The sequence below is a fragment of the Patagioenas fasciata genome, chromosome 17 (assembly GCF_037038585.1).
Source record: "Patagioenas fasciata isolate bPatFas1 chromosome 17, bPatFas1.hap1, whole genome shotgun sequence".
NCBI lineage: Eukaryota > Metazoa > Chordata > Aves > Columbiformes > Columbidae > Patagioenas > Patagioenas fasciata.
The window spans coordinates 12,186,402-12,199,508 of NC_092536.1; the positions used below are offsets into that span (position 1 = coordinate 12,186,402).

Below are 13,107 nucleotides of genomic sequence, written 5' to 3' on the forward strand. Positions count from 1 at the left end.
GTCTCCCATTGACTAATCTAATAGTTTGTCAAAGGGGTTTTTCCTGTCATAGTCTTGTCGTCAGTCCTCTGTGCGCTGGGACTAAACCAGTTTGCAGAAAACCCAGCTTCTTCTATTCTTCTGGGTAGAGACTTTAATGGGCTCTGTGATACGGCAGTTACTCTGATTTGAGAAGCCTGGTCAGAATAGATTAGTCTCTATGTGAACAGGGAATTGTAAAGACCAATTTTAGAAACATTCGCTAACCACAATCTGAAAGCACGTATTTACAGTTCGGCGGAGAGAATTCTAAACTCAGCAAGGACGACTTTGAAGAGAACGCGTTTGATTGTTCTTTGTTGTACTTTTCCAGTTCCCTTTTCTCTTTGTTTGTAAGTTTGACTAAGGCAGAGGAACCATCTGCTGGTGTTGGAGGTGGTGCTGTCAGGCAGAGAGTCGAGACTTCCCTGGCGAATCCCTGCCTCGCAGACTCGTCCCGATAACATCAGTTTCTCCCAGTTCACCAGAGCTCACGCAGTGATGTCCTTGGCATCCGATCACAGGGAAGAACTAACAGACAGACTCCGCTCGCGCTCTTTTGCTGCTTCGCTGGTAGCAAACGCTTCCCCAGGCATATGAAATATAGGAAGGAGAAAGATTTATATATATTTTTGTTCTGGTCTTACTGGGATGCCTGCGTCCAAAGCGAATTGTAACTCTGCGATGGCACTAAAGGAAAAATTGATTTGTGACTCCTGGTGAATGTTTCCGACGGCGTCAGCCTCTGAGAAACAAGGTAAATGAGGGGAAAATGTGTGGGGAGAAAATGAAGTTCCCTCCGCCCGTGCCAGCGCTCAGCGGGGCCGCTGGATGTACACCTGGGGCAACGGGACTTGGCAACTTGATCCACAGTTGTGATTTTTGAATTCCGACCCACTGGCCTCATATTTCTTCTGCCTTGTTTCCTATTGTCAGCACTGGCAGGCCTCCAGTTTGATTTTACCACTAATTGTGTTGCACGTTACCGCACTGAAATGAATCAAATCAAAATGCTTTTCCTGGAGCATTAGATAAAGCAGGCGAGGGTTCTGGGTAATGAGCAGATGCTGCTAATGCAGGGACAGAGGAGGTCTTGCCAGGACTCCATCTGCTCCATGCTTGCCTGGCTTTGGCTGCAAGCCACAGCTTTTGGGAAACAGCGGTCTACTTTAGCCATCACCCTACCCCCAACCTCCAGAATCTCGGAGTTTGACTTGAAAACAATGCGCTGCAGCAAGAAAACTTACTTTTCTTTTCTTTTTTAAATGCTGCGCTTTGTACTTGTGTAGGCACAGTGGGGAGATGCTGCGCTGTCAGCCTTCGCGGTGGTGCTTGGAGACCGTCGGGAGGAGTGAGTTGGTACTTCACAAGTTGCAGAGTAGCGACCTGTGGCAAAGGAAGGTGGTTTCTGCAGGGACCAGAAGAACTCTTGCTTGTTGGCAGGCTCCAGGAAGGGAATTTTGGCAGCGCCGCTTTCTGGGATGGGAAATCTGCCGTCTTGTCCATTCTGATGCCCTTAGAACGGCTTGTGAATGTTGTCCCTCCTTGCAAAGAATGTGTTTGGAGTTTTCCTTAGGTGCCAGGACATGCTGTAGGGTGAGAAGAGCAGGGACACCAGCGAGCTGGGATAAAGGAAAAGCTTTTTGAAGAAAAGCGCGTGTAGCATGTGGTAGTATAATATATTTATTCCCATCAGATATGTACAGGTGGATGCAAAACTCTTGGTTTGGGTAAATAGCATGTGATTTCACATCATGTTAAGGTGAGTCTGCCTCTTGAGTACCCAAGTTGGGGACAAAATACCGACGTTCTGGTCTGTAGCTTTTCTGACAGACTGTACAGGGATGGAGTCATTTGGAAATCTCTATGAGAAGAGTGATGGAGATTAAACCTGACAACAGCTGGTGCAAACTGATGTGGTCATTGTAACATAAAGGCACAACTCTTACAACTGAGGTTCAGTCTCTCACTGTTCAGTACAGTAAGTAGCTTGCTGTACCTGCTGAAAGTTGAGAAACCGCAGTGCAATGAACATAAAATGCAACATTTTAGTCAATAAACACCAGGCATCTGCTAAGGTCGAGCTGGCTGTGTGTTGGTGGTCCCTCAGACTAGAAATGCTTTTGGGAGAAACTCCAAGATAAGCAGCTTGGAGACTTCAGGCTGGTGCTCATTTCCACCTGTGTGTTTTAGCTGTCTGTACCTTGTAGAAGTATAATGTTATCTGAAAATTATAAGGCTATAATGTTCCCAGCTTAAAGGGGGAAAAAATGCATGTAAGAAGTGTTTTCAAAAGGTGAAAAAGGATTTTGTTTTGTTCAAATCGAGGTAGGAAATGTCAGGACTGTGACCCACAGCCAGGAAAAACATCATGTACACAACGTGGATTAAGCAGCTTCTGTCCTTCCCGTGCGACTGCGCTCAGAAGCTGAAGGGTACTAGCATGAAAATACACAGAATTCTGCCTTTTTTAAAATGTATTTTTGCAGGTAACACCCACGTAGATTGCTCTACGTCTTTCCTGAGGCTGGCAGCAGTGTGCAGATGATAGGGCTGGCAGGTGAAGAGCTGATGTAATGGGATCTACACTGAAGCGCGGCCATCCCTGCGATGGCCCACGGGTTCCCTGGTGACAATCGGCTCTCCGCTCGCTCTTAGGAGGAGCTGCAACATAAAATCATAGCATCATTTCACTTGGAAAAGACCTTTAAGGTCATTGTGTCAAACCATTAACACTGAATACATGTTGTATTACGCTGGAGAACGCAGCCAGTTTATTTACAAATGTGATTTAACATTTTTCCCCTCTATGTTCAAGCTACCTTTCCCCATTACAGGATTTGAGTATTTCATAGGAAAAGAGATGCTTGTTTCTTTTTTTTTGCAGCAAAAGTGTTGCTTTTTACACCAGAGAAACCCGTGTGAAAACAGATGTAAAAGCCAGCTGTTTTTGCAGGATTTTGTGCTTCCAGCGGGGAATAGACCAGAGACAGGCACCGCTAACAGAACCGTGCACCTTTGTTCACAGCCGTTCACCTCCGATACCGCGGGAGATGTGTCAGACTGGCTGGTGCCTCCAAAACCGGAGCGCAGGCGGGATCAGCAGCGCGCTGCGTAAGGCACAATAGGCTCATAGCAAAATGTTTTAACCAAATACCTCGAAATCTAGAGTGAATTGCAATAAATGGGCCTTTCATCAGACCGCATTTCAACAATATATAGAGTTAGAAGTTATAAACCTGAATTCTTTGTTCAATCTGGGCCAAAGTGCTAAACAAGAAGGCTTGCGCAGTGACTGTAATGTCAAGTGTCAAAACCATCTTCATCAGCGTCTTGTGCTTAATTCTTTTCCTTGGGCCAAGGTGAAATATAAGCCAGCTCTAAAGCCTAAATCATTTTGAGGTGTTATTGTTAAATTAGAATAATCACAGTTGTGGTGTGGATTTTAGCATGCTGTGAAAGCGTTGCTCCTAATTTTGATTTCATGGCCTTCTAACACTTTTAAGATTACAATATTAAAAAAGATACTGTATGCTTGCAACCTTAACTTCACCTTAGCAGAGATATTGCTTTGGAAATGAAGTGCTGGTCAGTGCTGGAGGCAGGAAGATCGACTACGGAGAGCAGTGATCTCATCTGCACTGGTAAATCTTAACGCCTCATTTTTTTATGTTACCGTACTCATAACTTTACCTGTAACGATGCCTGTTTTTTTGCCCTTACACAGACGTGATTGACAGTTGCAAAGGCTTGCACACTAATAAATACGTTTTGCTGTGTCTGCTGTGAAGGACAAAATATTCTGAGTAGCACTTTTAGACCTGGTATCTTTACCTATTGATAAATACAGTGGAGTGTTTGTTTTTTTCTATGTAAAACTTGATAATATTTTCCTGCACAAATGCTTATACCTGTTTTGATAGTGCATTTCCACAGCTGATGAAGGATGTACCTACAGAATCAGATGCTCTTTTGGAGAAGGGGACAAGCAAATAGTTGTTCATCCTAATGCAAGAAAATAGTATTGCTCTTTGCATTCCTTCTCAACTCTCCTTTTTACTATTTATATTGTGCTCCTTCATTAGGCAGATGTTACCTTATAAGTCACTTGGGTTATTTTTGTTACCAGGGATGTTTTCACACCATATTGTGTATCAAGTTGCACACACTGTGTTTGCCTGATTTAAGATATTTTGGGTGGATTTTGCTATTGAACATCTGGCAAAATAAATCAAAGTACCTGTCTCCAATTGCTTGTACTATTGCATCGACCGTTTTCACTGCCTTCTCTTCTTCATGTTTGAGATGTAATAATAATAATAATAATAATAATAATAATAATAATAATAATAGTGGCCGCTTTGCCCAAATTTAGAGAGCAGAACTCCAGGGTTTCCCAGTTTGCCTGCATGGTCAGAAGAGGGTTCTTTGGCTTGAATATTTTATTGGTATTTTGCAGAACTTTCATGCGTTAATAAACTCTGTTAAAAACAGAGATGTGTAAATAAAAGATTTCACTGCAGACAAGTCAGCTTTACCTTCACAAATTGGTCTTTAATTGGGATAAATGTTCTGTTTAAACGAACTAAAGTTGACAGTACTCTGAGCTTGGCAGCGATATTCATTGTCTGATGAAAAAGTCCAGCTCAAACATCCATGATCTGACATCACCACAATCTTTTATCGCTGATATTAGTTTCCTTCTTTCGATAGCTGTCCTGGGGGTGAAACTTCGGCCCTTTTCTTTGTTTGAATCTGCAGCGAGGACTCTGCGAAGCCTCCGCTGGGGCTGCCGAGGGAATTGGAGCCCGTGCCGTCCATTTGTATTTGTTAACTCGTTTGCAGCGGGTGTGTGATGCGAGCGAACGTTCTGGTTTTCAAAACCAGTTCAGCAGTTATTTACCTTTCAAGCAATTAACATAATTACCATTATGCTAAGAAGTAATTTTGGGAAGTTCTGCTCCGAGCCCTTATGACTCCACCGGGACAGTTTTAGTCGGGACTTATCTTTTTGATGGAAGCCTAATTGCAGTTTTGGCTTTGTGTAAACAAACAGAGGCAGCTAATTGTTTAGGCAAATAGCAGATTAATTTAAATATGCATCCCTAATAAAACAAAAATGGTCCCCATTATGATACCCATTCCCATGGCGAGGAATATAAATATTCAGTGGGAGTGCCATTAGACAGGGATCTTAAGGATTATCTGCATTATTTCACATGGCTAGCACTTTCCAGCTACCGAATAATCTTTACAAAAGCAAACATAAATCAATTTAAACTCATTTAGATCCCATTTCGCTATGCGCAGTTTCATTACCACACTCTTGCTTTGCCTCCTTTGGGACGCGGGAGGAGTGTTTGCGAACTGGCACCGGTGCCCGTCCCCAGCTGCCTGTCAGGGCTTTTATGTCTCCTTTGAAGGAGCAGCTCCCATTAATCATTTCATCATTAATGGCCAAGGCTTCTCCAGCCCTATCCATCGCATCTCAAGATTGCTCCTCCGTTAATTCCATGCAAAGGTGGCCCCGAAGTCTCCGATTCCGTCTGGCCCTTCTGTTCCGTCATACACTCCCCATTGCTTCAGGTTGCGCTTATTCAGATTATTGCTTTAATGTTCTGTGCTTTTAAATAGATTATTGGTGATCTGTGCCGGGAAAAAAAGTGATATGTGTCTTGTGTTCTTTAGCTCTCTGAAAGCATCGACCGCTTTGCATTATTCTGTTGATTTTTCTTTCCGGAGCGTCAGGATTAGGAGCTTTTCTGCCGGTTGTAAACTATTTTAAATGGTATTAAAGTCCCTGGTTTGTTTGCTGTGTGCAGGACTTCGGATTCTTCGCTTCAAAACTTTGTGCTAAACTTTTCCGGGTGGGTTCTGCCTCACTGTTTTCAGTGGTAATTGAGGGCGAGGGTGTAGCAGAATAAAAATGTAGGTGTCTGTTTAAGTCTGAGATTCTCCAGACATGGAAAAGTGAGAGAATTCAGGCAGTCTTTGTCATGGTAGATAACAGTGCTATCTAAAACTAAAAAATCAGGAATTACTATGAAAGCAACGAGCTTCTAATACCAGAGCCCATAATTTTGAGAAGTTTCCTCTGACCCTGTTATGTGGTGCTGTGCAATGTCCTGAAGTTCTGGTTTCCTGCCCTACACTCTCTTTGTATTAACATCTTCCCTTAGAATGCTTGAAAACTTTCATCTTTAAATGATCTTTTAAGGTTTTGTTGAATTCTAAGGCGACGCATAGCGTTTATTTTGTTTCTGTGCGCAGGAACCGTTAGCGTGTGGAGCCTGATGCTGGGGCGGGAGCCGATCCATTGCTACCAGCACAACCAGAGCATCCAGGCTTTAGCCCTCGGCTCAGCAGGTGCCACGGTGGCCACAGCGTCCGGCTTCGAGGTCAAGGTGGAAAGCGCCGACGACAGAGGATTCTGGCAAACGGCAGGAACGTTTGAAATCCAGAAACTGGTGAGTCTTCAGGCTACTTAAATTTGAGAAGAAACTTGTTCGGGGTGCAGGTGTCAGAGCCTGGCCCAGGCTGCCCAGGGAGGTTGTGGAGTCTCCTTCTGTGCAGACATTCAAACCCGCCTGGACACCTTCCTGTGGAACCTCAGCTGGGTGTTCCTGCTCCATGGGGGGATTGCACTGGATGAGCTTTCCAGGGCCCTTCCAACCCCTCACATTCTGGGATTCTGTGTGTTACGCAACTTCGTTCCAGGAGCTCCCAATCCTCTAATTACTTTTGGTACGCTTAAGAGGGATCTTATAAAAATCTTACAAGAGCTTTGATAAAGCTTCAGTTATTTCTGCCTATTTTCGCCGATACCTGTCTGCACATCAAGCACCATGTTTCATAGTGATGTGGTCCTGAGTAAATGTAGTGATCCATCATGCTTACCGTCATTTTCACTGTGAGAAGTAATTTAGGGCTAAAGAGTGTTTTCTGGATATATTTTTGGATACTGAGTTGTTTTAAATATGCTCCTCTTAGTTTCTCTTCACTCCTTTATTATACTGCATGATACCAGAGAATTACCATAAAACAGAATAAGAAAAACAAAGATGCTAAGAATACTTTTGACCTTGTTAAATAGGTCAATTGTAAAGAAAAAAGATGAAATAATATTTTTAAACAAAGCGGTGACAAGAGAACTGATACTCAAGTAAAATGAACTAGATAACGGCGTTATCAGCTAGAGGCAGAGATTTTGCAGCGGGTTAATGGCTGAGCCTTTCCTCACTGAAGAGCCAGGGTGAAATACTGGCTTAAGCTACAAGTGAAAATGAGTACAAGTCCATATGGTGCAGGAGGTTGGCTGCTTTTAATTACTTTTTTTTTTTTTGTCAACGTTAAACTACGTTGGCTCATTTTGTAAATCAGTTTTCTCGCGTAGAATTGGAGCACAAACTCGAGGTCTCGTTCCAGATCAACGCTGTCTGATTAATTCTGAGGCAGGATATTGCAGCCGAGCTAATAGCATCACTTGCGAAGCCGTAACTGGTCGTGCGGCTTCTTCAGGTTGCACCTTCTGTCACTGAAGTTTTGAGACTATTTTAATTAGAAATCAGAAGCTGCCCCATTCTCTGAAGTTTTTGATGTTTCAGTGTAGCAATGCCTTTTTGAAAGGTGAAGTACATAGGAATAAATTGAGTTTTGCAGCTTTTCTCCTGGCTGCACAGGTAGTGGGTATGAAGCTGCCATTTAAACCACTCCTGATTTAAACCACTCCTCTTTCAAAGCGAAGTCTTAAAATACTTAAATCCCCAAACATTTTAAGAGGTTTCCCAGTAAAAAAATGTTAAAACACCACCATGCAGTCCATTGTAGTTGGATCCATTTTACTCTTGCGTCTCGCTGTGAAATGTCAGTTTGCCGCACGTGACAGACGGACGCTCAGGACACCACGCTCCCTTCCGAGGCCGGGTCAGAGATCAGCTGTGCTGTTAAGCGGTTTAAACCCTTCCCATGCTGAGACTTTTCAACAGCGTCTTAACTTCATTTCCTGAAATGGGAAGAGCACCATCATTCTGGTCTTGTGACAGAGGATGGGGGAACTGAAAATATGGCTGTCCTGGAGATGTGTGAGGACTTTTCTGTTGATTTAGCGTATATATACGTACATTTTAGGGTAAGCATCAGCTATTCCACTTTCATTGCATGAATGTGGTGCCTCTCCTGGAGCACTGTATTCACATTCTCACCACAATAATTGCTTCATGAGCTTTAACCTTATGAATATCTGTCCTCCATCTGAATGAGCCCATTAAGTCTCGCTCCTTTCGTGTGACATTTTGGTGTGTTCTGATTAGTTTTTTAAATGGGCTGATTTGAAAGACTCCAAGCTCGATTTCAGCAGACGAGCTAAACTTGCACAAGTTCAGAAATAAAATTGATCCTTGGTCTTGGTCTGAAATTAATCCATAATTGGGATGATTCAGGACAGCCAATAACCACACATCAGTAGTTCGTTCAGTTTAGCGTGTGGTGGTAATGATGTAAAGGAATTTTTGTCTGTAATAAAAAGTCTGCTCTTTTTAGGTCAACTTCCTTAATCTGGTTCCAGATGTTACGGGGAGCCCAGTGACAATAGCAGCTGCTGAAGACATTGTCTATCTCCTGAAGGCACAAGTTCCTGGCAAGGTTCTCCATTCTGTCTATGGTCAGCCCGTCACGTGTCTCGACGTGTCTGCTCACGAAGCAGCTTTTGGGGTGAAAAACTTCGGCTGGTTATTGAATGAGCCAAACCAGGTATTTAATTTTGCTTTTTTGGTAAGATTTTTATACCTTCATAATTAACAAGGGAAAAAAGAGTTCATGCTACTGATCATTTCCTTCCCTGCTATTCAGCTTTTGGCAGTAGATGGAAGACGTTTTTGTAATGCAATAACCTGATGCTTCTCTTGGTTTTCTCCCCGTGGGCTGAAGTAGGGATGTTGTTCAGCTAATGAGGTTCACTGTAAATATTTTGTGTTCTCTGCTCCCCAGCGAGTCCCAGCTCCTGCAGCTGTACAGCAGTGTTCCTCTAGGGGGAACTCGTCTCAAAAAAACCCCAAAAAACCCTAAAAACCCTAATAAACAACCCCTGGCCAAAAAGCCAAAGCATCCCTCAGCCTTTCTGATGAGGAATCCTGAGCTGTGTGTCATTGCTATTGTGCAATCTCAGGAGGATGCTTCTATTTTGTAGCACACATGACTTTTTGAACTAAGTTCCTCCCAGCATGGTGATGAGGGTGGTGTGACTGTCGTGTTAAAGGAAGCTCGATGATAATCGTAGGTTTGAAGCCCCTGTGGCACAGTCTGCTTCTTTTAGCAGGTAGATCAAAACTGGACTGTTTTTCTAACCCTGCTGGAGACTCACAGCTGAGGCCTCTAATGCAGCTGTTCTCAAACTTCTCTGCTTGCATGAGGGACTATTTTGGGCCTGCGGACCCAAATAAATGCATGAATAACTGTATTTTGTTGGGAGAATGCTGCCTGAGATCCCAGCCTACTCCTGGACACAGCCCCGCTCCAGGGCAGGGATGAAGCTGCAGAAAGACCCGTTTCCAGATGCCTCGAGGAGAGTTTCTGTCCCTTTCCTGCATCCTCCCTGACTTTCCCACTCTGTAATTTCCATTTTTGGGGATTATACTTCATGGTTATCAGCAAAGAGGGAAGGCGGGTGCTTCAGGGAGGTGGGGAGGTGAGCGCCCAGATGAAAGGAGCTGTGGTCTGTAGGGTACAAATGCAGCATTTTGTTTGGCAAGCAACTCGAACAGCAACACTTTATTTAGGGCTGCCCGTGTGTTAGGAATAAATGTTTCCAGCTGCATCTAATTTCCCCTTAAAATTCACTTTCATGGGGGAAATGCTGAGGCCACCATAAATACCTCTAGGGCTGAGACATGCTGCGAGGCCATGCTGGCTTTATTAATTCCTTAGTCGTCCTAATCCAATTCTTTCTCCCTCCAGAGGTGGGAGGTTAGAAGGTAAAATTGCCTCATTCAGGGGCATTACATCGGTGATCACCTTTGCGCCTCATAAAGGAACAGAGAAATCTACTTAGACCCCCGAGCCCTGCTCTGTAGAGCCGGACATATTTCCTAATGTAGTTCCGAAGTATTTGGCGTTCAGTGGCAGGTCGTATTAAGCCGCGCATCCTAATCAGGGAGATGGGACCGAAGTCGTCCAGACGGCCGACGTGTGTTTGACAACGACGCTCGCTTGGCATCGCCGCACCAGCTGACATCACGCCGGAAATTAATTACTAATGTCTATTATGATAATGATTCGCCTCGCGCAGACGTGAAGGGACTTCGCATTGGCTGATTATGCTGGTCACAGGTTGACAATCTGTCCTTAGGAGAGCCTTTGCTCTGGGAAATGTAGCGGTGAAGAATTCCAGCCCCGTTTGCTGCTGCCTGTGTTGCTGTAGCAGGAAAACTGTGGGTTTTTTTCTGTTTGGTGTTTTCTTTGTTTTCCCCAAGGGATATTCGTATTTTTTTAGCATAAGCTGCCAATCCTAATGCTACTGCCTAGTAACTGCTTTCTAATGAAAAGATTGTTAGGGAAACCATCTTCTTCCCTCTCTCTTTTTTTAATCGTTGTCTAATTTTAACCAAATTTGACAGCAGAGTAGAGATCTGAGGCATAAATTTTGTAGGAACTTTTATGTCAAAGAGGAGCAAAACATCAAATCCTTTGCATAGACTTGCCTGTTGTTAGATGACAGACACCGGTGCAGGAGAGGGGGGAGAATATAAACGCTTCATCCGTGAGAAGTTCAGCTTCATTAAGCATCAAACAGCACAAGCGTGGTGCTGTTGCTTGAAAGTTCATTTAGTGCTCCTGGAACTCTTTATGTTAAGATAAGAGAAATTTCTTTAGTTAGGGTTATTTCAACTGTATTAACTCAATGTGAAATGTACCATCTTCCTTAAATTCCAAATTATTGAAATGCTGAGGTCTATCTTCCCATTGAGGGTCATATGTAGCTAATAATACAGACCAGATGATGACCCATGGGGAAAACCCTCGCGCTGGCTTTGCCTTTCAGCCTAAATGGATGCTCGTGATGTCCGGCGAACATGCCTTGAAGGATGGTGTCTAATGAACAGCGTATTATTGTGTCGAGTGGTTGGGAGACCCGTGATCCCGACACTGCAGCGGCATCGTGAAGTCTCAACATTCACATTTTGGGTTCGAGCGTCGCACGTAGAATTAAGCGCGCAGATTTAAACGAGGGCTGGCTTTGGTCCTCTTCATGTCAGGGTATAAACCTCTTGAACAGGTAGCACTGTAAGCGTCAGGATTAACGTCGTGTGGTTTCTGAGGCAGTTATCTTGCTGATGGTGGGATCTGACCGAAGCTTTTCTCATAGTTGATATATTTATAAGCTGCTCTGAATGGCCTGTCTGCTATCAAGTCAGTCTGGTCACCTGCTGTAGCTTCAGGTGAGCACTCTCCTGCTTGTGGATTATTCTATAACATGTATAGGTGCTTTGTTCTCTTTGGGATAAGAGAATATTTCAAAACGTAGTTGAAATAATGTATTCATGAGCTCTTAGCCATAGAAGATAATCAACACGGGAGGATTCGTTTGGGTTTTTTCCCACCAAATCAATAATTCTTTTTGTGCTGTATGTGTTACAAGGCACCGTTCACGGTACGTCTGTGGTTTTAGTTGCTTTGTGCGTGAATTTGAACCTTACGTCACAACAGGCAGATGGGGAAGAAAGGAGCAAAGGGACAGTGGCGATTTTTAGAGCTCCCAACACAGAAATAGGTTAAATACGTTGAGGTCCAATGTCTTGGGAGTTGTTTGTTATGCTGTCGCTTTTTCGTCTGTTTTGAGCTGGCGATTGGCGTGTCCTTGGTGAAATGCCGTTCAACATCACCCATCCCTTCTCATCGGCTGTTGAAATACTGCCTCGTTTTGCCCCCATATTTAATGTTTCCATGGAGTTCTTCAACTGCTTGCTAATGTGAGTGTATCCAGTAGAATTAACCACTTGAAATGGATGTTATGAGCTAATATTAGCTGAAAAAAAATTAAATAATCCTTTAAATTACATTTCATACTCTACAGTCTCTCTTGGATGATGTATTTAGGTCATAGCTGCTTTATATAAGCCACTACATCTTTCTTGCACCTTATTTTAACTAAAATCCTCCTGTTTTTTAGCTGGTGAACTTCCGTTGTCTTTTCTGCTGTTGTAATATCTCCAGTTCTCATAGAGTTCCAAAGACTTCAAATACTGTTATCTTGATTTTTCTTGTTTAAGAAATGGGAGGGTGTTTTCAGTTTTGTTAACCACCGTGGCCCTCGTGAATAGTTGCGTTTTCATTACATTCATCTCGATGTGCTCTTGTTTTCACACCAGTAGGAGGGCAGGTCCTACCAATGGCTGAATTCGAACATCTGGGACTTACCCAAACGTTTCTCTTTGGGGAGCTGTAGGACTGTGGGGTCTTAGCAGATCTTTGGAGGTGAAGGGTGGTTTAAATACCTTTTTCTTTATAAACTCTTTGGTGGCATGTGTGAGAGACAGAACTCTTTATGAGGATCTGAACTGTGTAAATTTTATGGTCAGGCACTGAAAGAAATACAGTGCAGCAGAGACACCACGAGTTTTCCTTGCCTGAATTTTGCCTGATGTATTGGTTAACCCCTCCCTTGCTGAAAAGTAACCATCATCCATTTGGGATTTTTATGTTTGTGAATTATGAAAAGTAATTTTGCAAGTTAAGAAATATAGAGACAGAGATGATGGAGAGAGATAGAGATGACAGAGAGATGAGAGAGAGATATAGCTATAGATGGATCCCTTTTGATCGGCTAATGCTAATGACATTCTGCCTTTTTTTACCTGTTTGGACATTAATATGAATGCCTCAGAACTGGCACAACTGCTTAGGTAAGTGTTTCAGATTTTGAAAATGTAGTTACTAGAATGTGCCTTGAGAATTCAAGGTGATAATCTGTGACACCAAGAGAATTTATTCCATTATATGAACTACTCCACCTTCCTTTTTCCTGTCCTGTCCTTAGGTTAGGGAAAGTGTGGGTTTTTTGGATTAGGGCTTGTTCTTTAGTGAGTGGGTGTTTCA

The 13,107-nt window shown here is 43.3% G+C and overlaps 1 protein-coding gene across 2 annotated transcripts in view; it reads left to right on the forward strand.

The window, feature by feature from the left end:
* Positions 1–13,107, forward strand: part of FBXW8 (F-box and WD repeat domain containing 8) — a 53,383-nt gene that overhangs the window by 26,324 nt on the left and 13,952 nt on the right. For both annotated transcript variants that reach the window (XM_065851288.2, XM_065851289.2), the window contains exons 6-7: positions 6,289–6,485; positions 8,557–8,766. In XM_065851288.2, coding sequence (XP_065707360.2) covers positions 6,289–6,485; positions 8,557–8,766 — 407 coding nt within the window. The remainder of the gene's footprint in view (positions 1–6,288; positions 6,486–8,556; positions 8,767–13,107) is intronic.